The sequence below is a fragment of the Syngnathus acus genome, chromosome 24 (genome assembly GCF_901709675.1).
Source record: "Syngnathus acus chromosome 24, fSynAcu1.2, whole genome shotgun sequence".
NCBI classification, from domain to species: Eukaryota; Metazoa; Chordata; class Actinopteri; order Syngnathiformes; family Syngnathidae; genus Syngnathus; species Syngnathus acus.
In genome coordinates, this window is record NC_051108.1 from 259,547 (window position 1) to 283,778 (window position 24,232).

At 53.4% G+C, this 24,232-nt stretch overlaps 7 protein-coding genes and 1 long non-coding RNA gene across 17 annotated transcripts in view; 3 read left to right on the top strand and 5 right to left on the bottom strand.

Annotated features, from left to right (window-relative positions):
• The window catches only part of cmtr1 (cap methyltransferase 1), a 5,517-nt gene extending 4,950 nt beyond the window's left edge, over positions 1 to 567 (bottom strand). The window contains exon 1 of one of the 2 annotated variants that reach the window (XM_037244477.1): positions 451 to 567. The gene's annotated coding sequence lies outside the window, so the exon portion shown is untranslated. Of the gene's footprint in view, positions 1 to 325 lie in introns of both variants that reach the window. The other variant, XM_037244478.1, reaches the window with a different exon arrangement.
• The window catches only part of coq8aa (coenzyme Q8A, genome duplicate a), a 27,087-nt gene extending 22,426 nt beyond the window's left edge, over positions 1 to 4,661 (bottom strand). The window contains exon 1 of one of the 2 annotated variants that reach the window (XM_037244486.1): positions 4,648 to 4,661. The gene's annotated coding sequence lies outside the window, so the exon portion shown is untranslated. Of the gene's footprint in view, positions 1 to 4,643 lie in introns of both variants that reach the window. The other variant, XM_037244485.1, reaches the window with a different exon arrangement.
• Positions 1,163 to 3,104, top strand: LOC119117887. Its single transcript, XR_005096620.1, has 2 exons — positions 1,163 to 1,667; positions 1,851 to 3,104. It is a non-coding gene; the product is annotated as an uncharacterized LOC119117887 (long non-coding RNA).
• fbxo25 (F-box protein 25) lies at positions 1,342 to 10,458 on the bottom strand. Of its 2 annotated transcripts, XM_037244499.1 has the most exons (11): positions 10,171 to 10,458; positions 9,737 to 9,860; positions 9,440 to 9,543; positions 9,327 to 9,376; positions 9,155 to 9,247; positions 8,963 to 9,056; positions 8,707 to 8,891; positions 8,436 to 8,618; positions 8,209 to 8,355; positions 7,953 to 8,085; positions 1,342 to 2,070 (listed from the first exon to the last, which is right to left on the bottom strand). In XM_037244499.1, the coding sequence occupies exons 2-10, from the start codon at positions 9,853 to 9,855 to the stop codon at positions 7,996 to 7,998; spliced, it is 1,065 nt and encodes a 354-aa protein (XP_037100394.1). In that variant the 5' UTR covers positions 9,856 to 9,860; positions 10,171 to 10,458; the 3' UTR covers positions 1,342 to 2,070; positions 7,953 to 7,995. The 2 variants fall into 2 exon arrangements, with proteins under 2 accessions (XP_037100394.1, XP_037100393.1); XM_037244498.1 differs by lacking the exons at positions 1,342 to 2,070; positions 10,171 to 10,458 and adding an exon at positions 9,899 to 10,013 and having other exon boundaries at positions 7,343 to 8,085; positions 9,737 to 9,862.
• si:ch211-225h24.2 lies at positions 4,138 to 22,713 on the top strand. 3 transcript variants are annotated; one of them, XR_005096619.1, is made up of 5 exons: positions 4,777 to 5,346; positions 5,468 to 5,521; positions 6,471 to 6,583; positions 6,693 to 7,069; positions 22,702 to 22,713. XR_005096619.1 is itself a non-coding variant. In XM_037244502.1 (4 exons), exons 1-4 carry the CDS (start codon positions 4,344 to 4,346, stop codon positions 6,967 to 6,969), a joined length of 534 nt encoding a protein of 177 aa, XP_037100397.1. In that variant the 5' UTR covers positions 4,138 to 4,343; the 3' UTR covers positions 6,970 to 7,549. The 3 variants fall into 3 exon arrangements, 2 of the variants coding, with proteins under 2 accessions (XP_037100397.1, XP_037100396.1); XM_037244502.1 differs by lacking the exons at positions 4,777 to 5,346; positions 22,702 to 22,713 and adding an exon at positions 4,138 to 4,433 and having other exon boundaries at positions 6,693 to 7,549; XM_037244501.1 differs by lacking the exon at positions 22,702 to 22,713 and having other exon boundaries at positions 6,693 to 7,549.
• On the bottom strand, positions 10,588 to 13,161 carry fam110c (family with sequence similarity 110 member C). The gene has a single exon (XM_037244500.1). It carries the CDS (start codon positions 12,215 to 12,217, stop codon positions 11,171 to 11,173), a length of 1,047 nt encoding a protein of 348 aa, XP_037100395.1. The 5' UTR covers positions 12,218 to 13,161; the 3' UTR covers positions 10,588 to 11,170.
• Positions 17,261 to 19,513, top strand: LOC119117882 (ALK and LTK ligand 1-like). 4 transcript variants are annotated; one of them, XM_037244503.1, is made up of 5 exons: positions 17,261 to 17,370; positions 17,838 to 18,200; positions 18,609 to 18,689; positions 18,751 to 18,831; positions 18,921 to 19,513. In XM_037244503.1, the coding sequence occupies exons 2-5, from the start codon at positions 17,909 to 17,911 to the stop codon at positions 18,983 to 18,985; spliced, it is 519 nt and encodes a 172-aa protein (XP_037100398.1). In that variant the 5' UTR covers positions 17,261 to 17,370; positions 17,838 to 17,908; the 3' UTR covers positions 18,986 to 19,513. The 4 variants fall into 4 exon arrangements, with proteins under 4 accessions (XP_037100398.1, XP_037100399.1, XP_037100400.1 ...); XM_037244504.1 differs by having other exon boundaries at positions 18,612 to 18,689; XM_037244505.1 differs by having other exon boundaries at positions 18,615 to 18,689.
• acp1 (acid phosphatase 1) lies at positions 20,370 to 24,190 on the bottom strand. 2 transcript variants are annotated; one of them, XM_037244508.1, is made up of 6 exons: positions 24,016 to 24,190; positions 23,546 to 23,619; positions 22,879 to 22,992; positions 21,723 to 21,784; positions 21,128 to 21,233; positions 20,370 to 20,639 (listed from the first exon to the last, which is right to left on the bottom strand). In XM_037244508.1, the coding sequence occupies exons 1-6, from the start codon at positions 24,056 to 24,058 to the stop codon at positions 20,562 to 20,564; spliced, it is 477 nt and encodes a 158-aa protein (XP_037100403.1). In that variant the 5' UTR covers positions 24,059 to 24,190; the 3' UTR covers positions 20,370 to 20,561. The 2 variants fall into 2 exon arrangements, with proteins under 2 accessions (XP_037100403.1, XP_037100402.1); XM_037244507.1 differs by lacking the exon at positions 22,879 to 22,992 and adding an exon at positions 23,031 to 23,144 and having other exon boundaries at positions 24,016 to 24,156.
• Positions 24,191 to 24,232: the final 42 nt, after the last annotated feature.

Here is a 24,232-nt window from a genome sequence, read left to right on the forward strand (position 1 = left end):
CTCCAATGGACAATTATGGGCCAGTTTGCACGAAATTATTATTATTATTATTTCTGTCTGGCGAATGGCTGGCTGGAAGCTCCGGCGGCCAGCAAGCAACAAGCACGGAGCGACAGTGCAGTGCCGTGTCGTGTCAAAGAAATCATTAAGACAGGAGCCTGCAGAGTTGAGACAGAGCTCGACACGCTAACAAGACGAGCCAGAGCGCGTCGTTTATCTCACCACACTTAAAAAGTCCTCAAATCCAACATATTTCTGCGAGCGAGGCGCGCTTTTCGATTTACCGTCAAACCAAAGTGCGTAACTTGAGCTGTTAGCAACATACATTAGCATTGACAGGCGGCTAACTTTGACCGATTCCGCGTCAGTCACTTTCTCAGCGATAGAACGTCAACTCGGTGCGGGCTTCAACGACCCGCTGAACAAATGGAGCGTTCTCGGGATAGTTACTGGAACAATCGCTCGGCGTTTCACATGGATAGCCAAGGTAGCTTTCCTGTTCTTGTTTCTTTCGCTTTCCGATGGGGTCCTTTGGCTGCACACAGGCGCCAAATGATGACGTCGTAGCAGAAGCAACCGCCAACGCTGCCTGCCTGTTTGAAAAACCTAATTGGCCACAACGTTCATCGTCTTTCAAATCCATCCATTTACAAAAACTTTTTTTTAATGAAGGAATTATGTCACGTTTCTACAATCTGTAAATATCTAAAAGAATGTTGTCACCTTTTCCTGGTACAAGAGTTCATATGTTCGGGGAGTCATTTCGTTTCATTTAGAAAATTATAAATTATAAAACACTTGTGAACATTCCCATTACGGTGTAAAAGTTGAGTTTCGGAAGAAAATGACACGTGGCTTTTCTTCACCCTCAGAATAACAATTACGAATTGAAGTTTGAACTCCACGTTGTCTTCATGGACCGATTAGCGTTCAGGTGCATTGTGTTCTGGATTGCACTAATCCTTATTTGGCAATGGCCAAATCGGGCAATCCTAAACCGTCCCTCAAAACACTGGAACTGTTTTCATTGTTACGACAGGACAGTCCGCCGAGAAAAAATATTTGAAATGATTTGAACAGCCTTGAGCATCTTACTGCTGCTGCTGCTCTTTCCAACGTACACGCTTTGGCCACCTGGGGGCAGTATAATACTGAAATGAGGATAAACAGAGTTGGTTTTCGCTCATCATTAAACTGCAGCGGCATCAGTGGTAAAGAAATAGTCTATGCTTGTTGTGAGTATTGTTATGTAATGTTTCCAGATCATTATTACTAGTTTATAGCTGGGCTCCATATGTACGTCACTCTGTGCTGATCGTGTAATGGAGTGGCTTTTTTGGACCACCTCTCCCATGTGCGTTAAATCCAGAGGCCGGCCTAATCCTCCGCTGACACCGTTGCACACACGAACCGTTCATCGGCGCCACGCATGTGAACAACTTACGCAATGACGCTGTATATATCTGGACGACCTGACCCGTCCAGGTGAGTGACTGCAGTGCAAATGTGAGACGAGGAGACGAGGCGAGTGTGCCTTTTGGACACACACAAACCGAACCTGAGGGCCAGGGAGAGCACTTTTGCCCGTTTGAAGCAGTCGGGGACGAGCAGGCATGTTTTTCTTCCGCATCCCTCGACTGACCCCGGGATACATTCGATACCTCCAGGTGCGTGTGCGTGACCTGCCGGACGTGGATCAGTCTTGAAGTGGAAATTGGCATTTAAAAAAAAAAAAAAAAGTCAGACTTTTGGGAGGGACCCAATGTTGAGTCCAGACTGTTAATCATGTTTCATGAGTGAAATTTGTCAAACGTTGAGCAAAACTCAGCCGTCATCACTTTCTCTTTCAGACCCAGGCGGTCCTGCAGAGCCGGGAGGGTCCGGCAATGCCCCGCCTGGCGTTCCTGCTGGGATTGATGGGGGTGAGCGTGTCCGGCTACAGCTCTCGCCAGCTGACGCTGCACTGCAAGCCTGCCGCTCGGCTCTTCAGATGAACAAGAGGGACGGACGAGGTCGATGGATGGCGACCGTCGACGGCAGTACTGCCACCGAATTTGCTGGCTCTATCGTCTACATGAAAACTTTAGATGACAACAATTTCAAGTAGCTAACAGAAACATCATCCTATTAGATTCAGTGGGCCACAAAAGCAAAATGTAATATTTTTGGGGCGACTGCAATTGTTTTTTTTTTCGTGGGGGGGGGGGGCAGAAACCTGCACATGAGATGATTGCACATATCACTTTGACACGCTGAATGAGATTAGTCGACAACGACGACAACGGGCGACTGCTATCGTCTTGAGTGGTGACCTGAACCGGGCGATATCTGAGTGAAAAGTCGCCCACGTCAAAGAAGCTGAGCGGAAAGTGTTTTGTGTTTTTGTTAGCGTAGGAACGTAGCGGTGACCAGGCGTGTCAATCAACGCTTTGGGACGAGATTAGCCGGGAAGGAGGCCGGCCAGATCCTCTTAGCAAACATCCGCTGACATGCGGCAGGTTAGAGGTCACTCACCCTGACGTTGAAAAAAGAATTCAAATTTAATGTCATATTCCAAAACTAAAGATTTGGGAAATAGTCCTACAAAAAAAATTCCTATATTCTGGGAATATTAGGAATTTGATTTAAAAAAAGGGAAAATATTGTACAGTTCAGAAAATGGATGGCTCCAACGCTCGAAAGTAACCTGTATACAAGTCAAAAGCAAGTAAACCTGTTGACCACAGCATCATCTGCTGGCTCAGATGGGACATTACCTCTTGCCCCGATGCAAAACGTTGCCACTGCTACTCACTAATGAAACGAAAACAAAGACAAATATTTTCCAACTAGATTCCCTTGCAAAACGCTTTTCTTTTTGCCAACGTCAACATTGGCCTGCGCCTATTTTGACACGGTGTCGCCGTGACGTGATTACGGTCACAGAAAGGTCGGTCGGTCGGTCGCTGCCGCTTTCCGATCCGATTGTGCTGTGTCGCAAACGCCGATAAGGTCAGTTGACGCAACTTATCTGTTTGTTTAAAGGCTGATAAGGAACAGCAGAAATATGTGCTTAGCCGTCGTTTCGTCTGGATGCAAAAACGGGCCACGGAGGGAGGTTTCGGGCGGCCACACTGAACAACAAGAAAAATACGAAATGTTTCCAAACATTAGATTGCTTGCGAATGGGAAAAATGGAGCAGAAAGAAATCCTAGCAAATGCACAGTGGCTGGACTAAGTTGTTTCATCGGATGCCTCCAAAGTTGTGCAATTCAAGAGTTCTGAAGGGGGAAAACAGAAACCTTGTTTAGTCTGGGTTGTTAGTGGAAGTTACAGAAAGTGTGTCACGTGTGTGTTTATTTTAGGATAAGTGGTCATGTTTTTTTTGTGTGTAAAAGTGAATGTAAAAATCATAGCTTTCTTTTTTTGGGATGTATCCAAAATATATGGCGGCAGTTGCGGGCAAATGCAAAGTGTCAAAGTCATTGTTGCGGATTGTGACCGTCAGCTTCTTGCTCAGGTGAGGCCCGCAAACAGGGCGGGCTGGCTGGCTGGCTGGCTGGCTGGCTCCATTGTGAGGCTGCTCGCATGTGGAGAAGGCTCTTGTTCCTCTCAACAAAGACGCCACTGTCGGCATCGAACGAACGAACGAACGAGAGAAAGAAGGAAGGAAGGCGCGAAGATGCCGCCAATGCAAACGCAACGCCATCCAGTGCAACTGAAAGCCAGATGCGGGCCGCCACGGAACACGCGCTCTGGCTTAGCTAAAAAGGTCTCCTTAAAAGCCGGCGCTTGGATTTCATCCGCATTCCTGAGCGACTTACTGTAAGCGCACGCGGCGACGGCCACTGAAAGTCAGGTGAGCCGTCTTAACCGGAGCGCGGCAGCGGGGCAGCGGGGCAGCGCGGCAGCGGGGCGAGCTCACCGGCCGGCCTTCCGTCAACGCCCAGATCGAGCGATTAAGGCATCGATTGGGTTCAAAGTTTGCGCTTGAGCGCTTGCGGGTCAACTACGGCTAAAGAAAAGTGAAAAAAACACAACAATGCACAGAGCTCCGTCCGTGCAGAGGTAGGTGCCTGACGTCACGGGAAAGTGTTACATTGTTGCTCGAGCACATGACTGCAACTCTCTGCGCTTCAGCGGGAGCGAGGGGGATGCGGGAGAGAGGAGGAGGAGCCAGCCCAGGTGCTCACGTAAAGAGCCAGCCAGCCAGCCAGCCAGCCAGCCAGCGCGCGCACGCACGCACGCCAAACGAGCAGCACTCAACTTTGTGAATGAACAATAGCTGGATGCAAGCGCAGAGTCGGAACGTTTGGGGAGGTCTCACGGTGATATTGTTGTGATCCAACAAGTGGAGGGAGCCATGTTCCGGAGAAGCAAGAGCAAAGCGTTGGTGGAAGAGGCGCCGGAGGAGGACGACGACATGTCTTGGCACTTCCGTCACTGCTACAAGGTAACTCGCTGTTTGGACTCTTGTCAACTTTTTCTGCTTAAGTGGTCAAGACATTCCAGGGCTGACAATTTTGTCTAGAGTTGATTCAATATGGCTCCAAGTCAGCGGACTATCTTAAGGACACCTTTCAATGATAAATTGAAGTCAATGAACAAAGTGGAATCACAAGACGGCAGGCAGGCAGGCAGGCAGGCAGGCAGGCAGGCAGGCAGGCAGGCAGGCAGGCAGGCAGCGAGCGAGCGAGCGAGCGCCCCGAAAGGTTCCGTGTCAGCCGCAGTTTGCGAGCAGCTGCAGCAGCTGCTTTATGTCAAAGTGTGGTGAGAATGGCGAGAGGGGGGGGGGGCATGACCTTCAACCCACAAACACTTTTGGGACTCCATCTAATCTTATTTGGTTTCATGCCACTGGCTTTTCCTGGCGTATTTACGAGCGGCTCCTCCGCTACGGCTCTGACGTGGACATTTTGCATCTCGGCCGTCTGTCCAAACATTCCAAGGTTGCACAATAGAACCTCTGAACCCTCGGACGGTCCTTTACTGCCTTTCTCAGGCCGGACCTCTCCGGCGTGCTTCTCCCTTGGGAATTTGGATTCCCGCTCCGATCTGAGAGGTGAATAAATCCCACGGGCCTTCGCTCAGTCACAAGGACAAGTCGGAGCTTTTCCCAAGGAGGGGGCCGGGCGGGGCCGGGGAGGTCACACTTGATCAACATGAAGACAAGGATGACTCTTGCTTCTCCTCCACCACGCGACACTGGACCACATTGGCAGATAGACAACGGGATGTCCATCCATCATTTGCTCTCCTGCAGACGTTCCAGCGTAAGCCACTTTGAAGCCATTGCGGTGGATTTGACAAAAACAAACAGGACGGACCTTTGTCATCAGCAGAGACCCTCGCTCGGTGTTGTGAAGGTTATAACTTGGTTCGGGCTCTAACGGAGTCGCCCCCCCCCCCCCCCCCCCCCCCACACACACACACGTGTTTGCTTTGGGGGGGTGCAATTGTCTCAACTGGCACACGTGTGCATTTCAGGACAAAGACGTGGAAGGAGAGGAAGAGGAGGAAGCCATCACGCACGTATCCAAGGTAAACAACAAATTCCATTTAATTCCTTCGGGCAGCTTGAGCATTAGCATCGAGTTTAGCTTTTGCGACATCTTTCCAGATTCTAATGCAAACGTCACGTAAACATCTCGCCAGAGCTACATGAAAATGTAGCTTTGCTACGGCTGGACGAAAAATCAGTGCAGCAAAGGCGCTAACAGAGCACGAGCGGTGGACCTGGTTGCACGCACGCACGTGGCGTTCTTGTCAAATGCCGAGAAGCTGAGCAAAAGCAGAGCCGCTCGGCGGCGGCGCCAGTGTTTATCTGTAAACATGTCCATCAGTTAACATCAGCACAAGCGAGTGCTTATCTAGCTCCGTTGCGCGTGCTGTCTTAAAAGGCTGACTCGGAATCGCTCAAAACCGCAATTTGGAATTTGCTGTCACACGCACACACAATGTTGGGTCGGGTGGAGGCGACGCTGTTGACTTTGTTTGTACGTTGGGCTGGAGAAGGGAAGGAAAGGCAACATTCTTTGAGACATTGAGAAAGAGGGAGGAAGGGAGGCCCAAAATAGGCCTTTCACTCGGCCATGCAACTTTGGCTTCAGCGGACCTTTGCTAGGCACGATTGGATTTGTTTTGCCTCAGCAGCGACTTCTTCACACGCAAACAAAAGCGGCGGCCTCGGCGTCATCGGCGGCCTCGGCGTCATCCCAATGTTTTGATAAGAGCCAAGCGGAGACAAAAGCAAGAGCGTCCGTCAAGATTGCTCCATAATCTCGCCGCTTACGAGTCCACCGAGGCTTGAGAAAGAACTCTGTGTGCCGTAGTTTTGCGTCACATGCTTTGGAGGACACGAAAAGACTCAAAGAGGTCAAGCGTGCTTGCTTCAAGCCATTTGGAAAAAGGACAACAAAATGAAAGGAAATGGTCAAATGTTCTTTTTTGCGTTGGAAACGTTACGGCTGTAAATGTCTTCTTGTGACAGGAGGCCAAGGTGAAGACGATGTCCAAAAAAGACAGGAAGGAGAAGAAGATGTTGTCCTCCAAAGACGACGAACACTTTTTGCTGACCGGAGAGAAGCTGGCGGAGCGCCCGGGGTAAACGTGCAAACTTTCAGACAAGTCTCAGCTCACCTCACCACAAGGTTGAGGCTTTGATGGGATCTTCAAGGTGGACGGTCCAAAGATGACAATGGTTTCTTTGCAGGTGTCCGAAGAAAGAGAAATGCGAGAAGCCCGACAAAGCGCTTTGCTTCTGGGAAAGCGTCACCATGACCATGAGACACATTTCCCCCGCCAAAAAGACGGACGGGCGGGAGACATCCCAAGCGCGGGACCACGGCGCCGGCCCAAACGGACGCTCGCCCTCTCGGAGCCCCCCCTGCGCCGTCAAGTGGACGTCGCGCGCCAAAGTCAGGCTGGCCGGAATGGGCAGGATGCCCAGGAAGAGTCTGTCGGACGCCGCCTGGCAAGGCCTGGACTAGACTAGACCTTCTCTCAGTCACAGACGCCAACAAGGAATAGTTTGAGCGCCAAAGGCGGCGGAGTGGTGATTTGCGGCCCCTTTAGAGTGCCTCGTCGTTGGTTGCATATTTGGCTTTGGACGTGGAGGCATCCGTTTTTTTCCTTTCGTTTGTGACGCCAGGTTTGTCGTAGAACAGTCAGCCCGTTGAAAACGGAAGCCGACGTACCGTACGCGCTGCGCTGGCTCTCGTGTCATGCATGTCGAGTGCCGTGAAGCAATCGAGCAAATGATTTCCTCATTCATTTTGTTTGTTCCCACAAGGATTTCCAGGGCTTTCATAATCAAAAGGAATGCCACGCTTATAGAACTCAGGCATCACACTTGTTTTTTTGAAGAAAAAGACAAAGAGAAAATAGAGAGCAGATTTTTGCAAGGGTATCTGACACTGACTTTTCTTTTTTTTCCTTTGGTTTCATTTGATCAAAGGAAAAGTGAAGTGGAAGAGGCCATTTTGGTCATCTTGCAGCAGCAGCAGCAGCAGCAGATTGAAGCGCTTCTTCACTTTCCAACGCCAGAGTTAATAAAGAAAGAAGATGGGCGGGCGGGCAGCCATCCATCCATCCATCCATCCATCTAGTGTCTTTCTGATTGTAAACATTTAATGGTTTAGTCACGCTGGTCCCCGGAAAGACGCACAAGAGGAAGAAAGATTACAAAAAAGTTGCAAGACGGATACAAAAGTTCCACAACGGCCATAAATAACATTTCCCTTTGACAACTCTTAATGGCGACTGAGTGACAAAATAAGTGTCAACAGACGCGTGTGCTCCGTTATGAAGCACAAAACAATTGCACAATTGGGTCAATATCAACTCGCTCTAAAAGACACTTTGTACATGGATATTTACACACAGGGCTTGGATTGTTTCCTGTCGCCGCATCTTCAAGCGCGCCTCGTTCTGAGCCCAAAAGGTAAAGAAGGTTTGGATCTGGTACACTCACGGCTTGGGACGCTACGGGGGGGCGGGGCCGGGTGGGCGGGCGTCTAGAAGCGAAAGAGGTCGATGAAGTGCTGCGGCGAGATGGGCAGCAGGCAGCCGTCGGGGTCGTTGGCCGTGCACGGGTGGCCGCAGTCCTGTCAAAACAAGCGGGCGGTCGGTCGGCTCATTCGGACCGGAGCGGGGGGAGGGAAAAACGCACTTCACCCCGCGGTCACAAGAGGGCGATAAATGGCAAGAGAAGAGCCTTTCCTCGTTACCTTCCAGAAGAGGACGCTGCAGTGCCTGCAGAAGTGCAAGGTGTCGCCGTACTGCTCCTTGACGGGGTAACGCTTGTGCAGGGTGAAGTACATCAGCTTCCAGTCGACGCCGTCGCTCTTGGTGAGGACCAAATGCCGAGAGAGGTGCTGGAAGAGACGCCGTTGAAAAACAGCGGGAAGGGAAGGGAAGGAGCGGCGGAACACCCAAAGTCGTTTGCGGCTCTCACCGGCTTGTCCGAGAAGTGGAAATGGCACAGCCGCTTCCACAGCTTGCGGTTCTCGCTGAGCACGTGCAGCGTGGGCGTGGCCTGTCCCAGGTTGATGATGTCGCAGGCGTCCGAGAGGTTGTACAGGATCTTGTTGTGCGTGTACAGCGGCAGGTCGCTGAACGACACGCCCGAGCGCATTTGCTGCGCACGAGTACACGACGCACCATGAGATGTGCTCGTAACCCGAAGCCGACCCCCGGGCCCCCTTTTCTTCCCTTCGTATGCCTACCGTGGGGATGTGCAAGTCATTGAGCTGCCGCTGCCACTTGAGAATGTTGTCTAGTCGACGGAGCCAGACGTCCACGTTGCCCACCAGCACGCATCGGCCCACGTGCAGCGTCAGCGTGCGCAGCGCCGCGCTCAGGTCCTGCAGCAGCTCCTTGACCAGCCGCGGATTGTAGTGGTCCTCCACCACTGGCGGCGCGCAGCAAAACGCTTAGCGGAGCCCGCAGCAGGAACCCACACGGCCGCCGCCGCCTTCTCACCCTTTCGAACCATCTTCTCCAGAATGTTGAAGTAGTTCTTCTGGGCTGCTCCGCTCAAGCAGGTCAGCTGGGATCTGGCTATCAGCTGGAAAAGCTGGGGGGGCAGAAAGGAGAGGGGCAGCCGAAAGAAGGACGAAGGGGCCACAATCAAGGACGTGCCAGGCTGGGCCGCTGGCTGGCTGGCTCGCTCACCTTAGCCACATAGTTGAATCTCCTTAAGTCGTGGATGGCGCTGGAAAAGTCCAGGCGGTTCAGCGCCTCTCCCAGAGTGCAATAGCCGTGACGCTGCGCTTGCGCAACGACAGCGGCATTACTCGAGTGCCTGCGGCGGGCAGGCGGGCATTTTTCAAATGGCGGCACAGACCTCTTTTGTGCTGCCTTTCTGCACGTAGATCCACTTGTCCCTGAAAACAACTGCACAGGCGCAAAACATGGCAGACGGCCGGCAAATCCAAAGTGCTCTTTGCAAAAACTCACACTGAGACTTGGTCTTGTGGTTGTACAAGTCCTTTCTCCTTTTCAAGCTGGCCAACTGGCAAACGTCTTGCGCAAACTCATCGTCTCGGTCACCGCAGGGGAATCTGTCGGATGACAGAACGCTGCAGTGACTGCTTTGTTCACCCCGGCCGACAGACGCTATTCTGCTTTTCAAGAAGAGAGGAAAGGCAGCAAAAAAAAAAAAAAAGCCCGCAAGCGCGGCTTTCTGGAACGAGCATTTGAACATGGCTAAACGCTACAACAAACTTGATTTTCCAGGCCAATGGACGTTCTTACTCAATCTCCCGGTGGATGTCGTCCATGTCGTGGCCGTAGAAGATGATCCTCTTCCAGCCGTGTTCCGTCTTGGTCCAGCTCCATCCTGGCGACCTCCAGTCCTTGCCCAAGAAAGGCATCCTCGCTCGCTCGCTCGCTCGCTCGCTGGCTGGCTGGCTGGCTGGGGAACGGAGGGAGTGCAAGAGTGAGCAAGCGCTGGACAACGATGGCAAACGTTAGTTAACAACAAGCCAAAATGGGACTCATCACGTTACCAAGATAATACGCGTGGCGTGGCGTGGCGTTCTCAAACCGAAAACTCGACACAGAAGGTAAAAGAAGACATGACATTTGCCAGCGACACATTCGCCTCCATTGAATAAACAACCCTTTTCTAACGATAGTTAACCACCATCAACGCTATGGTTTTAAGCAGAAAGGATGCTTGAACTAACCTTGCCAAAGGAGGCCAACTGCTTTCTGAGCCTTATTCTCGTCTCTCTTGTCTTGTCTTCTCTTGTCTTTTCTCTTCTCCTCGCTCTGCTGCTGGTAATATTGACGACGGAAGTCAACACAGATGCGGAAGGCTGGCGTGCAGCTCCGCCCGCCCACCTCCTCTCCGATTGGTCGAAGCGCGCATAGTTAGCCAGGTTGCTTCTCGGAGCGCCGGCCGCTGGGGATTGGCCGGACAGAGCTGTCAATCTCTGCTTGCCCGCCTTCTAATCCTTTCTGTTTTCTCGCCCCCACACGTGACAGCGGTTGTCGCACGTCCTACCGTTTTGTTTTGTTTTGTTTTGTCTTGTCCAAAATGGGGGGGGGGGTGTTCTCATATTTAGTACTAATGCAAACTAATAACAACAATGAAGACACCATGATTTTCACAAGAGTGCTAATATTAGCAAGAGTGCAGAGTTCAGCGGGTGGTCGTACATTTGCGACTTGGGCTTTGAACATTTACCCATCTTAATCCAATTGTTAATTCCACTTCCATCAATCGTAGGAACAACTGCAACATGACCTGCAGGAGTTTAGAAACAAAATGAAACCTGGCAAAATGGGAGAAAACGTGAAAAAAGAAGCACATGATGGAATGCAAAACTTATTTGTTCAAAGTGAAGTACAATCAATATAAAAAACAAGGGACCAAATAATAGCCTGTGGGTGGTACATTTGAAATCTCTCTTACAGGGCAGGGCAGGACAGGGCAGGACAGGGCAGGGCAGGGCAGGGCAGGACAGGACTTGTCTGGGATGACAGTCAGTCTTGTGAAAGGTCTCCAGTGCGCATCAACGTTATGTTATGCAGTTTCACAAGCTCCAGGCAGGTCCATCTGTGAAACTACCTGGGCTAATTTGTTCTCAATCCCCAGTCCGGTCTGTCCGGTCCGGTCCGGTCCAGTCCTGGGCATGCACCCAAAGTCAGCCGGGAAAGGCCCCGGTGGAAGCCGGTTTCAGTTCAGTCCAGGTCTCTCAACTTCTTGCCGCTCTCCTTGGCATTCTTGCAGCTGTACAGCCACTTGATGATCCTCGCGTTGCGCTCGATGACCGAGGTTCCCTGGCGGATCTTCTCGTGCAGGACCTCCTCCTGCAGGCCGTCGCTGCCGTCGCGGGAGAAGCCGTCGTCCGACGCCGACACGCTGACGCTGCGCAGCTTGACGGCCGTCTCGTCCGAGCGCGCTGAGAAGTTCTCCTTACCCAGAGACTCGACCACCTCCCCGTCCAGGCCGCAGTACTTGAAGAAGGCGTCAAAGTCGGCAAAGTTCTTGGAGTACCTGGAGCTGATGTCCGAGCGGGATCGAGCCACCCCTTTGGCCCTGCTGCTGGCGGGAACGCTCAGCAGATGAGCACATGCCTCTTTTGGGGCCGCTGCGCGAGCTCCGCGCCGCCTTCTCTCGGGCGTCGGGGTCCTGGTGCTCGAGCGGTGTTCCCCGGCGGCAGAAGGCCGAGGCGCGCCGAGTTCCTCCTCGGCGCCGTCGGGCTCCTTCTCGGCCGCCTCGGGTACGCTGACGGGTTTGCTGGCCGAGCTCCGAAGCAGTTTGCGCGTGATGTGATGTTTGCGCTGGCCGCCGCCCGCCCTCAGCAGCTCGCATTTCTGCCTGTACAGCAGGATGGAGTCAGGGCGCTTTTTGGAGCTGGAGCGCCGCACCTGCGTCGGGGAGCGGCTCTGCGGGGAGCCTCGGGGGGGCGCCGAGCTCCGGTCGCCGGAAGGCGGGTCGACGAGCGGCGGGTCGACGAGCGGCGGGTCGACGAGCGGCGGCCCGACGAGCGGCGGCCCGACGAGCGGCGGCCCGACGAGCGGCGGGTCGACGAGCGGCGGCCCGACGAGCGCCTCGCCGGTGGCGCTGACCGCCTGTTGGCTTTTCACGTACTTGGGCCTGCTGGCGGCCAGTCGCTCCACGGCGCTGGCGGCGGGCCCTTTCGCCTCACTCTCCAGGTCCATTTGCTTGCGAAGGTAGTCCGGACCCTTCTCCAGGATTCTGGAGGTCTCGCTGGCGCTCTCCATGGTGTCTCGGTCCTCTTCAGCAATGTTTTTGCGGGCTCTCCGGGATTCCACACGATCCCATGCTTTGCCCGAGCACGTTAGCGAATGCTGGTCTCTTGCGACACGCGGCGCCGCCGCAGCAGCGCTCGCCTTGCCTCACTGCCCCGCCCGAGACAAACACGGGCTTGTTCAAAGTACACCTGATAGGAAGAAGGGCCAAGAGGGCGTGGAGAGAAGAAGTTTCTGGTGTCTGGCTCCCTCCCTCCCTCCAAAATCCAAGCCCCACTTCCACCCTGCTGCTTGTTCTTGCGTTTTCCCGAAGGCAGAGGGCAGCACTCCAACGCGGCAGAAAGTTTGCACCAAGAGAGAGGTCGCTCTCAGAAAGGTCAGCGTCGGTCGCTTGCTGACAACATCAAATGAAGTCGTTTGCCAACGTCGACGCACTTTGATGGTCACATTCTTTAAAGTTCCCCCCCTCGCCAAAATGTGATTCATGGACTGCGAGTGTCTTTACCGGCCCGAGTGCACACTGACGGATTGTCCCAATTTGTCCAGTAAGCCTGGAAAGCGGCGCTTTGGCCGTCACTTTTGTTTAGCCTTGGTGTTCCTCGCTTGTCGTCCATCCGTCACTAGCGCGCGTCTGGCTAGCGTCAGGCCGCCGTCGCCCGCCACGCTCGCCGCGCTCGCCTTGTTTATGGCTTTGTTGCTTCTGCCTCGCCTTCTTCACGAGAGCCCGGCCCGTTGGGCCCGCGTTGACTTAAGCGCAGAGCGGACCCGGCCGGCGCCTATTGCGTCCAAGGCGATTTCTTTCCTGTCAAAAAAAGCCAAAGCCAAAGCCAATGCTTCCTTCCGGGAAGGATTACAAAGCGCTCGGTAAGATTCTTGCCATTTTTCCAAACGTACGACGACGGGTTCGCGAAAGCTACTTTAAAGCTTCATTTTCCCGCCCGTCGCTGCAATTTCCAGTCCGGATGGGGAAACTGCAAAGAGGTTTGATAGTGGATTCCCGGCCCGCTTGGCGACGGGCCACCAACGCCGGCCGCCAGGACCGATAAATCATTTGATATGTGTCCGCTGCTAGATGGACGGCGTGTTTGTTGATTCGCGCCTGCCCTTGGCACGCACGCACACACGCACACACACATACTTCCATTCCTCTGACTTGGACTTGATTTCACTGGAATAAATCATCGTTCCGTCCGAGCGCATAAAACGGGCCGTACATCACGGCCGCTCTTATCTGAACAGGAAAGTAACGCACCAGCTTTTTCTGTGTCGATCACAAAGGCAGCCTCGCTCCAGCCATTTCGTAAATCCCCACCGGCCGCCCAGCCAGCGCACGCACGCACGCACGCACGCACGCAGACGATGTCCCCCCCTCACTTTTCATTCCTTTCTTGTTGTTCTTAACCATTCTTGTTTCCTTCAACATTTTTTCCCAGCCAGAGAGAGAAGGGTGAAGAAATTATTGAAGACTATTGAACAATTTGAAGACGTCCAGATGGCCAAAAGAAAATAAGAGCAAAACGCAAACGTCAACAAGCGGCCTTAACGCTTTTCCCGGACTCACAACAAAGAGCCAAAATGGCGCAAATGGACAAGTTATGGACCGAGAGAGGAGGCCCATGGCCTCCATGACGTCGGCGAGGTCACCCCGCTGACAACGTAGCGAGTAGATGCTTTCACGCTTTTGCAAAGGAACCGATGACGGCGTTTCCCGTTGGACGCGCCGGCTCGGGTTATCGACGCCACGGGAAATCGGAACCCCCCCGGCGCACGGAGAGCGGGCCGCTTACCGCACGCCATCTTTTGTCCGGAATCACGACTTTTGAGTCACCCGTTAAGTAATCTGTGCAAAATATGTAAGACAGCCGCTAAGCTCGTGAAAAAAAGCCCCACACTGCCGCTGTTTGTGTTGTGGTTTACAGCACAGCACGTCTTAGCCAACCTGGCCCGCTTGCCGGCTTATTTCACGTTACATTAACTGTGGATGGAATGTTGAGATTAAGAAGGCCAAAGTAGCCGCCAATAGGACAAGAAGAAAGTGATCAGACTTCACAATGCGCATTGCACAATGACACAATGACACACTCACAAAAGATTTTGTGTCAAGCAAAGGTCGCGAGTACTGAGATGAGTCGCAATGGCTCCAAATGGGACGGACGGCGCCTTGGATAATGGCCAAAGTGTAACCCGAGCGAGCCGGCCGGCCGGCCGGCCATCCAGCCAGCCAGCCAGCAAGCCGGCCCGCTTGTGCGGCCAGGCGAGCGAGAGGCTGAGTGCCTTTTCATGGCAGCCATTGGGCTTTTCTGCGGAACGCCGCTCCCCGGCCAAGAATTTCCTCAGAAGCGTCGCCGAGCGCCTAAAGTGCATCGTTAGCCGCGTCGGCTTGCCTTTCGGACCATTCCGGACAAAAAGGAGTGGAAGGATTTGACATTGAGAAGGGGTATGACCCGCCCGTCCATGACGCCTGGGAAGGAATTCACGCGAGAATGAAGTTGCATTTGATGCAAAAGGTAGATTGGTTTTCCCTGCACGCTGAGCGCGGCATCCAAATGCAGAGCAGAGGTCCCGCGGGACGCCTCCCGTGGCTTATAATGCGCTCGCTATCAATGTCTCCTCCCGGGAATGACATAAGAGGTTCCAAAGAGCTTCTTTACTGTAAGGAGGAAAAGGCCCAAGCGGCTTCGTAGGAACGGCGCTCGCCCGACCCCTGCGCGGAATCTTACGAGCCGAGCGACGGATGGACGACCGCCCATCGTGGAAAGGCGGCAAGAAATAAAGTTGTCTATAGCGGCCGATAACAACGTCGGCGTCATATAAACAAGTTCCCTCGGCTCCTCGCTCAGATGCCAAACGTGTGCTTTTTGTCTTTCTATAGCCCACGTGAGCCTTTAACTTCAGCTCGGACGACGAGACGGCGGGAGGCCATCCAGAAAATACGCATCGATCGCCCGCCCTTTGATTCACGCGTCCTGCTGATCGGGCCTCGTCCTCGTCATGGCCGGGCGCGTGATTGGCACGCGGGTGACTCGCGCGCAGCAACTAGCGCCTCGTTTGGATATCTGGTCTCATGGCCTCTTTGCCTCCTTCTAGATGTGTGCCTTGAGATGCTCCTGGAGTTGCTCGCGTAGCCGCTTTCACCTCTCGACTGACTCGCAAGTCCATCAATGCGGTCTGGCCAAAAAACAACAACACAACGGGACAAAGAAGACGCACGGTGCACTTTGCACGTTTCAAAACATTCACCAGCAAGACAGGAGCGACCATGCGTTCGGGCCGGACTGCCGCTGGCTGGCTGGCTGGCTGGCTGGCTGGCTGAGTCACGGCACGAGCGAGCGCCCTAATACTATTGCGGTGCGGATGTGCGTGCTTGCCAGAGAGCTGCGCCAATTACATGCAACGAATCCTGTCTGTCTCTGAAACCATTTACAGGCCTCAATTCAATTTGGCTTTCAAGTTTCACTAACCGAGGCTTTGCGGCCAACACAGACCGAGCCGGCTTTCATACTTGCGGTGGAGACGTACGAGCGCATTCCCGATTCCGAGGACAAGAGAAAGCGACGCGACATGAGAGCGCCGCATCCTTTCGATAGCGCCCGCCGCCATAAAAAACAACAACAACAACAACAACAACAAAAAACAATCCAACCGTTTGCAATTTGGAGCAAATCACAAAAGGGTTGGCCCTCAAAAGCGTTCCTCAAAACTCCGGCCGGCCGGGTCAAAGTCAACAACTTCCAACAGTTCAAATGGCACCTGCTGCTATGCGCTGACTTCAGTGCCAACACGGGCACAGAGCCAACCCAATGAGAAGCTGCGAGTCAGGAACAAAAGTGACAGCGCATCCATCATCCATGGCCTGCCACGTCAGGTGCAACATCCCACAGTTGCATATCCTCTTCATTGATACCATTCAATTGTTGGCTTGTGTTGCTGCGCTGTTTGTGTTCAAAGCATTGCTTGAAGATTCAAAGCCACAACACATAGCGTCAGAAAGGCTCAGCTCTGCCGTCAAAGCGGCAAGAAACAGGTTGAAGCATCTTTCTGGAAGCCAGCCAGCCAGCCAGCCAGCCAGCCAGCCAGCCAGCCAGCCAGCCAGCCAGCCAGCCAGCCAGCCAGCCAGCCAGCCAGCCAGCCAGCCAGCCAGCCAGCCAGCCAGCCAGCCAGCCAGCCAGAGCCAGCCAGCCAGCCAGCCAGCCAGCCAGCCAGCCAGCCGCTTGACAAGTGAGCTGAGTCACTGCCAGCCTGCAACGCTCACATCTCAAATCTGCACTCGGGCGTCACAGAAGAAGAAAAAAAATAATAATTTGGAACTGTGTTCAAAAAAATCCAACAAGCCACAGCCGCCTATCCTCTTTACAAGTCCTCCAATCGCCATGGATACATCTTAGTCCAAACAAAGCCATCAAACAATGACGACTCAATAAACGTCACCCTGGGTGTCCATTAGAGGAGGCGCAAACATGACACAACAGAAAAGTTTGAAGTCACTTGCGAAAGGGAGGAGGATGAAGAAATGGGGTTGGGTCGGGAACATATACACGCCCGCATAAAAGAAGGAGGGGCATCGACTCGCAGCCAAGTACATCTCAAGTGATGGGACAAGTTCGCGGAACGAGGGAACGGAGAGCGGCCAAGTTCCGCGCGTAATCGACTTTGGAGAACCTTTACGCACGGCGCGTCACCGCGCCATTCATGGATCCCAACAAAGTCATCGGAGCTGATTGGGAATTTCAGTGGAAGTATCAAACGGGAGGTGCGGGACACGAGATCGATATATATTGAAACAGCGGAGAGAAAGAGGCCATCATCATCATCGCTGGCACCGCGGAGTGAGTCACCCACGCAGCCAGCCAGCCAGAGAGCCAGCCAGAGAGCCAGCCAGAGAGCCAGCCAGCCAGCCAGAGAGCCAGCCAGCCAGGCCGAGGCGCACTCATCCCCCGAAAGTGAGCGCTCGAGCGCGGCTGAATGAGTTGGCAGCTTCCCAACCGCCGAACCCAGGCGCCCCTGACGCGGGAGCCCCGTGGCCCGGGGTCCACGCGCGTCCACTCCGTCAGGGTTCACTTATGACCCGCGGCTCTTTTTAATGATTGAAATAGACGTCTAGCGGACTTATCGAGAAGGATTTTTTCTAGAAAAGGATTTACATTTGGTTGTAAAGCTACATTCAGGTATGTCTCGTGGTTTGGTCATTAATCACGCTTTATTTCTTATGCTTGCTTTTGAAAAGAGAGTCAAAGTGACTGTGGGCTTCGGTACCTGCGGGGGGGGGACTTGCTTCATTTATCAAAAGGACCTAAGAAGCCCCCCAACGTCATTTAATTGCATTCAAAATACAAGCTCGCCAACGGTATACGCGCGCGCGCGCGCACGCACGCACGCACGGAAGCCCAACTTTGGCCAAAATGGACCCATGATTGTTTTGGAAAATTCTCTCAAAGCATTTAACTGGCTCATTTAAGGGCTTCATTTTTAGTCAACGTGAGGTTCTGTGGGGGGTTTTTTTTCTAAGTATTTTTGATGTGACTGCAAACACATCTGCGTAAGTTTTTATCACATGCCTTCATCCGGCTGTGTAAAGTGTTGCCAGGATTTGTCATGGCAAATTACATGACTTTCATCCTCTCTTGTCTTGCAGCTATCCAGAGGTCTCCCACCTCCCCCTCTTCCTAGCGCTGCTCGCCCGCCCGCCTGCCCAACGCGACAACTATGAGGGGACTGCGTGCGCACGCCTCTGTGGGACTGCTGCTGCTTCTCACGTGCACGCTCGTCGGCGCTGCACCCACGAGCAGAGCGAGCGTGGGCCAGGGTTCGAGGCGCGCCACCGAGCCGGCGATGCGCGTGGAGGAGCTCGGCCGCGGCGCCGAGAGCACGACGATGACCAAGACGCGGGCGGCCGAAGCCCGCCGGAGCCGCTGGAGCGGCGCCGTGACCGTGAACCCCCGCGGGCAACACAGAGATTTACGCAGATCCAAAGCAGACAGAAGGGATCGGCCAGTCGGTGAGTAAAGACGCCTGCCTGTCTGGTCTCGGGCTCACGTTTCGGGGGCCCAAAAGGCGCGCTCGTCACTTGCCGTGTAGAGCAGAAAGGAAAGGGCGTGTCCCAAAACGCGCCCGTAGAACACGAGTTGGCTTGACCCAAATGAGCCATTTGAGAGCCTCCCTTTCTCCCTGTAAAACCAAGCCCTTGTCTTGGCTCTCAAATGCTGCGGCCTTGCCAGGTGAGTCAAGCAAGTAGCATTCCAACGACCCGCAAACGCTAGCAGAAGACGAGCAGAAGGGGGGGGGGGGGCATGTTGGGGGTTGAGGATCGTTAGCTAGCTAATTGCATGCGGCTAATTGCCTTGAGAACCACTTATGTGAACCAAAGGATTGGAATTGAACAAGTCAACTGGCCCGTCCTGTTCAGCAGCAGCAGCAGCAGCAGCAGCATCAGCAGCCGCCGCCGCCTCCCCCGGACGGAAGGACAAATACCTGAAGCACATCACAGGTAAGACAAGATGCGCCGGCCGCGGAGCCCCAGCGGATGTTGACAAACGTTGCCATTGCAGGTCCGCTCTACTTCAGCCCCAAGTGCAGGAAGCACGTGTACCACGTGTACCACCAGACCCGGGACTGCACCATCGCCGCATGTAAGCTAAGCCAACCCGTTGCTCTGAAGTCAGGTGTGCGTCATTTAAGGCCCCGCCCCTCTTGACTTTGACTCTTTCCCTTTCGGCAGATTTCAAACGATGCGCGCGGCTGCTCACGCGTCTCGCCGGCAGCCCCATGTGCACGGGGGTGTAACGCCCAGCCAGCCAACCAGCCGGGGCCGGGGCCGGGGCCGGGGCCAGGGCCAGCCGCTCCGCCTCGGCTGCTGAACAAAGCGCCACCGGGAGCGCCCCAAAAGTCGGCCGGAGGGACACGACAAAGGGGACGAACAATCGGCATGCTCTTTTCTGCAATCCAAACGGTCCGAAAAGTGCCTCCAACGTGGAACGAGCTGTGTGGAAAAACTGTTTGTTAAACTCAGCCGTAACAAGTGTTCTTCAACTCAAGTGTACGCTGCTCAAAACTAAGAAAAGGTGACCGGACTTCTTGGGAATCTCACACGGACAAGAGGATGGGCCGCCTGCTTGAAGCGTAAAGGATACGGACTGAACGGGCCCAAGCACCTGCACCAGATGTTAGGCGGACTTCAACGTGGAGGGGAATAACGGAACATATTTATATTTCAAGGTTTTCGTGCGCGTTGTCTTCAACCCACGCTACACAGATATATTTCAATAAATGATATCGTTGGTTTAATAATATAAAACAAAAAGTCATGTTTGACTTCCGCTTTGGGACTTTGAATGCGGCCAGCGCAAATGGTTGCGCAGCGTGTCGCCGCGGACGGACGCAGCTGCACTTGTGGATGGGATTTTTGTTTTGCTTTTCGGTCACGCATCTGAATCACTTTGCGCCGGCATCAAATTAGAAGTTCCGTTCGGCAGCCATCGTCGAGGGTCTGACGCGATGTCGGGACCTTCGAGGCATCCGGTCGCTATTCATTCCGGGCGGAACTTCCAAAATCGACCGCAATCGGCTACGGGTCAAGTTCCAAAACTATTTTTTGTAGCGTGCAAAATACCACCGAGTCTATTTTGGCCGCTTTTCCTGTCACTCGAGATCATCTGACCGGGTGCTCATCAGAAAGGAAGAGATAGCTCAGGGCAAACGACATTGAGAGCTCGGCCTTCGAGGCCACTTCCGCGTTTGTCTGGAGAGCGGCTCCGTTCAATTCAACGAAAAACACCAGATGGTTTGCCAAAAGTCCAACTTTTGCATGAGAAAGCACGTTTGAGCGGAGGCGGATTTGGTCAAAACATGAACCTAATCAATCTTGGCTATCGCAGACGACAAAGACGACGACGCCCTGATACAAAACGGCTGGCGAGTCTCCAGCGCTCGCTCGCTCGGTTCCTCTTAACTTTGGCGCCACTCTTGTTCAGGATTCACAGCCGCCCGCTTCCTGCATGGCTTCCAACAAACATGGCTAACTTGGACTGGCACATTTTTGCACATGCCGAGGCCACGGAAAGAGATGGTGACAGTTCAGAACTTTTGACTGTAAACTGCAAGAAAAAAAAACAACAACAACAACTAACAAAGCATCTCTTTGGTTCCTGAAGTCACAAAGATGTCAAGATGAGCGAGTTGAATTAGTTTTATTTCCACACAGGCAGGCAGGCAGGCATGGCATGGCATGGCATGGCATGGCATGGCATGGCATGGCATGGCATGGCATGGCTCTGCGCTCAGACACAAACGTGAAGAGCGTTGGTTTTCCCCCCCACCACCACCACCACCACCACGCAATCGGCCGACTGCGTAGGCCACGTTACGAGTTGGACTGGAGGAACGCCTCGCAGCATCGGCGGCACTGCTCGTACACCTTTTCAAAGTCTCGGTCGCTTCCCTGCAGCAAAACACAACACAACCAAAGCGGGTCACACCACTGCTACCTGCGAGACGCCGCCGAGCGAGCGAGCAGGCTCAGGCGGCTTTTGCAACGGGCCGGCCGACTCTTTTGCCCCTTTTCCGCTCGGCTCGTCGCATTATTCATGTGCGCCTATTTAGGGAATGTAAAAAAGGCAAGGGGAGAACTTTCAACGTCGGCAGAGGAAGCCAAAGATTCCAAACAATGTTGAGGCAAAAACAAAAAATCTCGTTTTTCCTGCGCTGAATGAAGAAGATGTGAAGGAGCGGAAACTTAGCCAGTCAAATCATACGCCGAGGTCTGGGGTCGCCGCCTTTTTGTCACATTTGATTTGCAGCCCAGTCATTCAATTGAATTGATTGGAATTGAATTGATTCATCCATTCAGAACACTTGTGATTGTTTCGTACGGCCAAAGCCCAACTACGGCCGCACCTCTCCCGAGCGAGCGCCTGCGTTTCTACTTACGTAATAGGGATCTTCGATGATCAGCTGCTTCTGCGGGTCGTACGCGCCCAGCAGCTCGATTTTTGCCCGGCGATTCTTCACTGAGCCGGCCATACGGTTCAAGTTACTGAAAGAAGACATGCTCTTTTTGGTGACCGGACCAGAGAACACCAACGATATGGAAACACAACACGTGTCCACGTGCACACTCCACAACTCAACCCGTTGCATGTGCTTGCACTAGTTTGACAAAAAAAAAAAAAGAAAAAAAGTTCTCCGCTTCTCATTAACGTTTCCTGAGAAAAGTATGCGGGGAAAGAAAAAAGGGGCTGAGAAAAAAAAGAAAAAAAACTGCCCAAGGAGCATAGACATGGCATCCAAAGAACTCGCTAAGCTCCTTACAGATCAGATCTGCCGAGGGCATGTGATCTCAAAAATGATCCCTAAAAGTCGAAAAAAAAAAAAAATGACCCCGTGGCCTGAACTTTGGAAAGAGATTAAGGAAGGAACATGCTCATTAAAAGCCGCCATTGGCCTCTACGGAGCCCAGTCGCACGCAACTTTTGCCTTATTTTTTGCGAGCGACAAAAGTATGGCCCACAGCACGCTTACGCACCTTAAATTGCTCTCGTCCATGCAGAGGATAAAATCAAAGCTCAGGAAGTCGTCCTTGGTCACCTGCGAGTGGGAGACAAACGCAAGTCACTTTGGCTCAGAGTGCAAAAGAAAAATCAAAATGCACCGACCGGCAGGGAAACAAAGACATTTGTCTGCTTTTAGAAGCTGTTTCCGATCCAACGGCTGGCGGCCGCTGACCAATAGAGGGGGCCAAAGAGTCGCCGTCAACCGGTCGCCAAACAATGACAACAATCACGTGAAAAAACCTTTCCAAATGTTTGAACAGATTGTTTGACGAGCGCTCGCCCTCGATAGGCGAGGACGACCGACTCGCAACAAACGTCCATCCCACACGAAAACCACGATGGATGTTTTGGCACCGACGGGCCTCCGATTGACCGGTGCGGTAAGCACATCGGGCCCGTTTACTCGCCGCGCGGTCGGCAAATATGGACGGACGTGTGGGAAAAGAAACAGAGAGAAGGCCGCTTAATGAAGGTTGGAAGGAAGGAAGGAAGGAAGGAAGGAAGGCGAGAGCCGGTGTCAAAGCCAATCGTGCGGACGGACGGGGACATGAGCTGGGCTCGGCGCACCCGCTTTGAGGAGATTACAAGCTTTGCAGAAGGACGACCGGGCCAGGAGGAGGAAGCGGGAGAGCAGAAGCGGCAAGGGGGGGGGGGGGGGGGGGGGGGGGGGGTCGCACTGAGGGCACGAGGGAGCTGAAGTGAGGAAAATGCAAGCAAGCTGGGGAGTGACGGCGTGCTCAATTTGCGGCCGCGTCCTATCGCCGCCATGTGATTCAGCGCCCGCAGCCACTTGTCAACGCCGGAGCCGCCGCGTTTGCCTCCGAGAGCAATTTTGTCCGCGACGTCTCATGTTTTCGCGTTGCCGTCGTCACGACCGACTCGCCGAGTTGAATCGCGGCGAGGCTGGGCGGGGATTTGGCAGCCGCAATTCAAGAAAGGCTCCTGGGGCAGCCTCGCGCCAACGTGACGCTCCCGAGCTCATTTCCAGTCGGAGGTTCAAACAAAAAGGAGCCAAAAATGATGCCTCATCTTTTCATGTGAGCAGCAAACGTGTTCCGCGTCAAACCTAGTCAAAGCAGCAAAGCATCTGGGCAACGTGGCCAGCAAACTGGCCGGCCTGTCGGCTACCTGGCGGGCCCTATGAGAGCTGTCAATGGCGTGGGCCTTGAGGCAGGCCAGCCCGCGGGCATCGGGCGGGCAGCCAGTGTTCCAGTCGGACGTCGCGCCGCTGTCAATGAGCCACTGCAACAAGATAGAGCAAAGGCGGGTGAGGGTCGTACCTGCCGGGCCTCGTGGCTCATAGGCACGTCGTGCCGTCGCATGCAGGCCAGGCCGCGCTGGTCGGGCGGGTTTCCTATCTCGTACGTCGACGTGGCGGCGCTGTCTATCCTCCACTGGCCGGGGGGAGAGCACGCGGGGCAAAACGTGAGTCCTCCTTCAAACTTCAAGGACGTGAACTCGCGATCGGCGCGTTGTTTTTTCTTGGATCGTGACTTTGCATTGGTGATAGCCAATGGCGGGTTCCCAATAGCGTGAGCACCGGGCGGGAATATTTTGCGGGCAATTTACGATCGAGCTCCCGAGGCTTCGTCCGTTTGTTGGCCTCGCGCGGCTGGCCGCATGTCTTTCAGACGAGTTGTCATTACATTTTTGAATGAAACAATACAATGCCGCTTTATTTGTTTGCATTGCGCCTAGTTAAATGCAAGATATTATTTGCCACTATTTTTCGTAAAGTGCAGCTCACGCCGGTATATATTTATATATATATATATATTTGGTATATCGGTGGTACCTTGTCAACGACACCCGCATCGGTTGCCATCTTCCTGAAGACGGCCTCAGCAATGGGGGATCGGCAGATGTTCCCTGTCAAAGAAAGAGTTGACATGGGTTGACAGTAAATTCGAGTCATCCTGATAACACAATCCAGTGAAACCACATCCGGTTTTAGGTGGCGCAGACTAGTGCAAGTGCAACAGTAACAATTTGATGTGCCTTCCTTCCTTCCTTCCTTCCTTCCTTCCTTCACTCACCCGATTGCCAGATAACCCGGTGGCCGCTGGACCACTTTCAAAGCACCCTCGAAAACGTTAAGACAAAAAGGAATGGCCAAATTCTCACTTCGCTAAGTTTGAACACGAGTTCACAACTTTCACGTCCATTCTTAAACAGTCAGAGGCGTCTAGATGATTTCCTCAAATACTCCTTAAGTGTATGAATTGGACCTTGGGTGCTCGTTCAAATGAAAAGCGCGCAGCTTACCCAGACAGACAAACAACACCGATTTGCTGCGCGAGGCTGCCATTTTGCCTTTGACGTCACGGGGCCTGGTCACGTGTTCTGTGGTGGCCAGCCCTGTGCCTGAATTAAAAGAACAAGTCGGGCATACATTAGGAAATACAACTCCTCATTACTCATTTCAATACTCTTATCGCTCATTACAATAATAATAATAATAGAAATAAATCATCTAGCTTCC

Bases quoted from the DNA above. Each gene is read 5' to 3' on its own strand.
- acp1 (XM_037244508.1), bottom strand. From the start codon at position 24,058: ATGGCAGCCTCGCGCAGCAAATCGGTGTTGTTTGTCTGTCTGG. The intron at 21,234-21,722 runs GTGCGTAAGCGT...GTCTTCTTTCAG, and splicing joins ATGGACGAGAGCAATTTAAG to TAACTTGAACCGTATGGCCG. The intron at 20,640-21,127 runs GTAAGTAGAAAC...GTTTTGCTGCAG, and splicing joins TCATCGAAGATCCCTATTAC to GGAAGCGACCGAGACTTTGA.
- fbxo25 (XM_037244499.1), bottom strand. From the start codon at position 9,855: ATGCCTTTCTTGGGCAAGGACTGGAGGTCGCCAGGATGGAGCTGGACC. The intron at 9,377-9,439 runs GTGAGTTTTTGC...GCGCCTGTGCAG, and splicing joins CCACAAGACCAAGTCTCAGT to TTGTTTTCAGGGACAAGTGG. The intron at 9,248-9,326 runs GTCTGTGCCGCC...GCGCAAGCGCAG, and splicing joins AGAAAGGCAGCACAAAAGAG to CGTCACGGCTATTGCACTCT.
- LOC119117882 (XM_037244503.1), top strand. From the start codon at position 17,909: ATGAGGGGACTGCGTGCGCACGCCTCTGTGGGACTGCTGCTGCTTCTC. The intron at 18,201-18,608 runs GTGAGTAAAGAC...CGTCCTGTTCAG, and splicing joins CAGAAGGGATCGGCCAGTCG to CAGCAGCAGCAGCAGCAGCA. The intron at 18,832-18,920 runs GTAAGCTAAGCC...CCCTTTCGGCAG, and splicing joins GGACTGCACCATCGCCGCAT to ATTTCAAACGATGCGCGCGG.
- fam110c (XM_037244500.1), bottom strand. From the start codon at position 12,217: ATGGAGAGCGCCAGCGAGACCTCCAGAATCCTGGAGAAGGGTCCGGAC.
- si:ch211-225h24.2 (XM_037244501.1), top strand. From the start codon at position 5,143: ATGAAGACAAGGATGACTCTTGCTTCTCCTCCACCACGCGACACTGGA. The intron at 5,347-5,467 runs GTTATAACTTGG...TGTGCATTTCAG, and splicing joins CCTCGCTCGGTGTTGTGAAG to GACAAAGACGTGGAAGGAGA. The intron at 6,584-6,692 runs GTAAACGTGCAA...GTTTCTTTGCAG, and splicing joins AAGCTGGCGGAGCGCCCGGG to GTGTCCGAAGAAAGAGAAAT.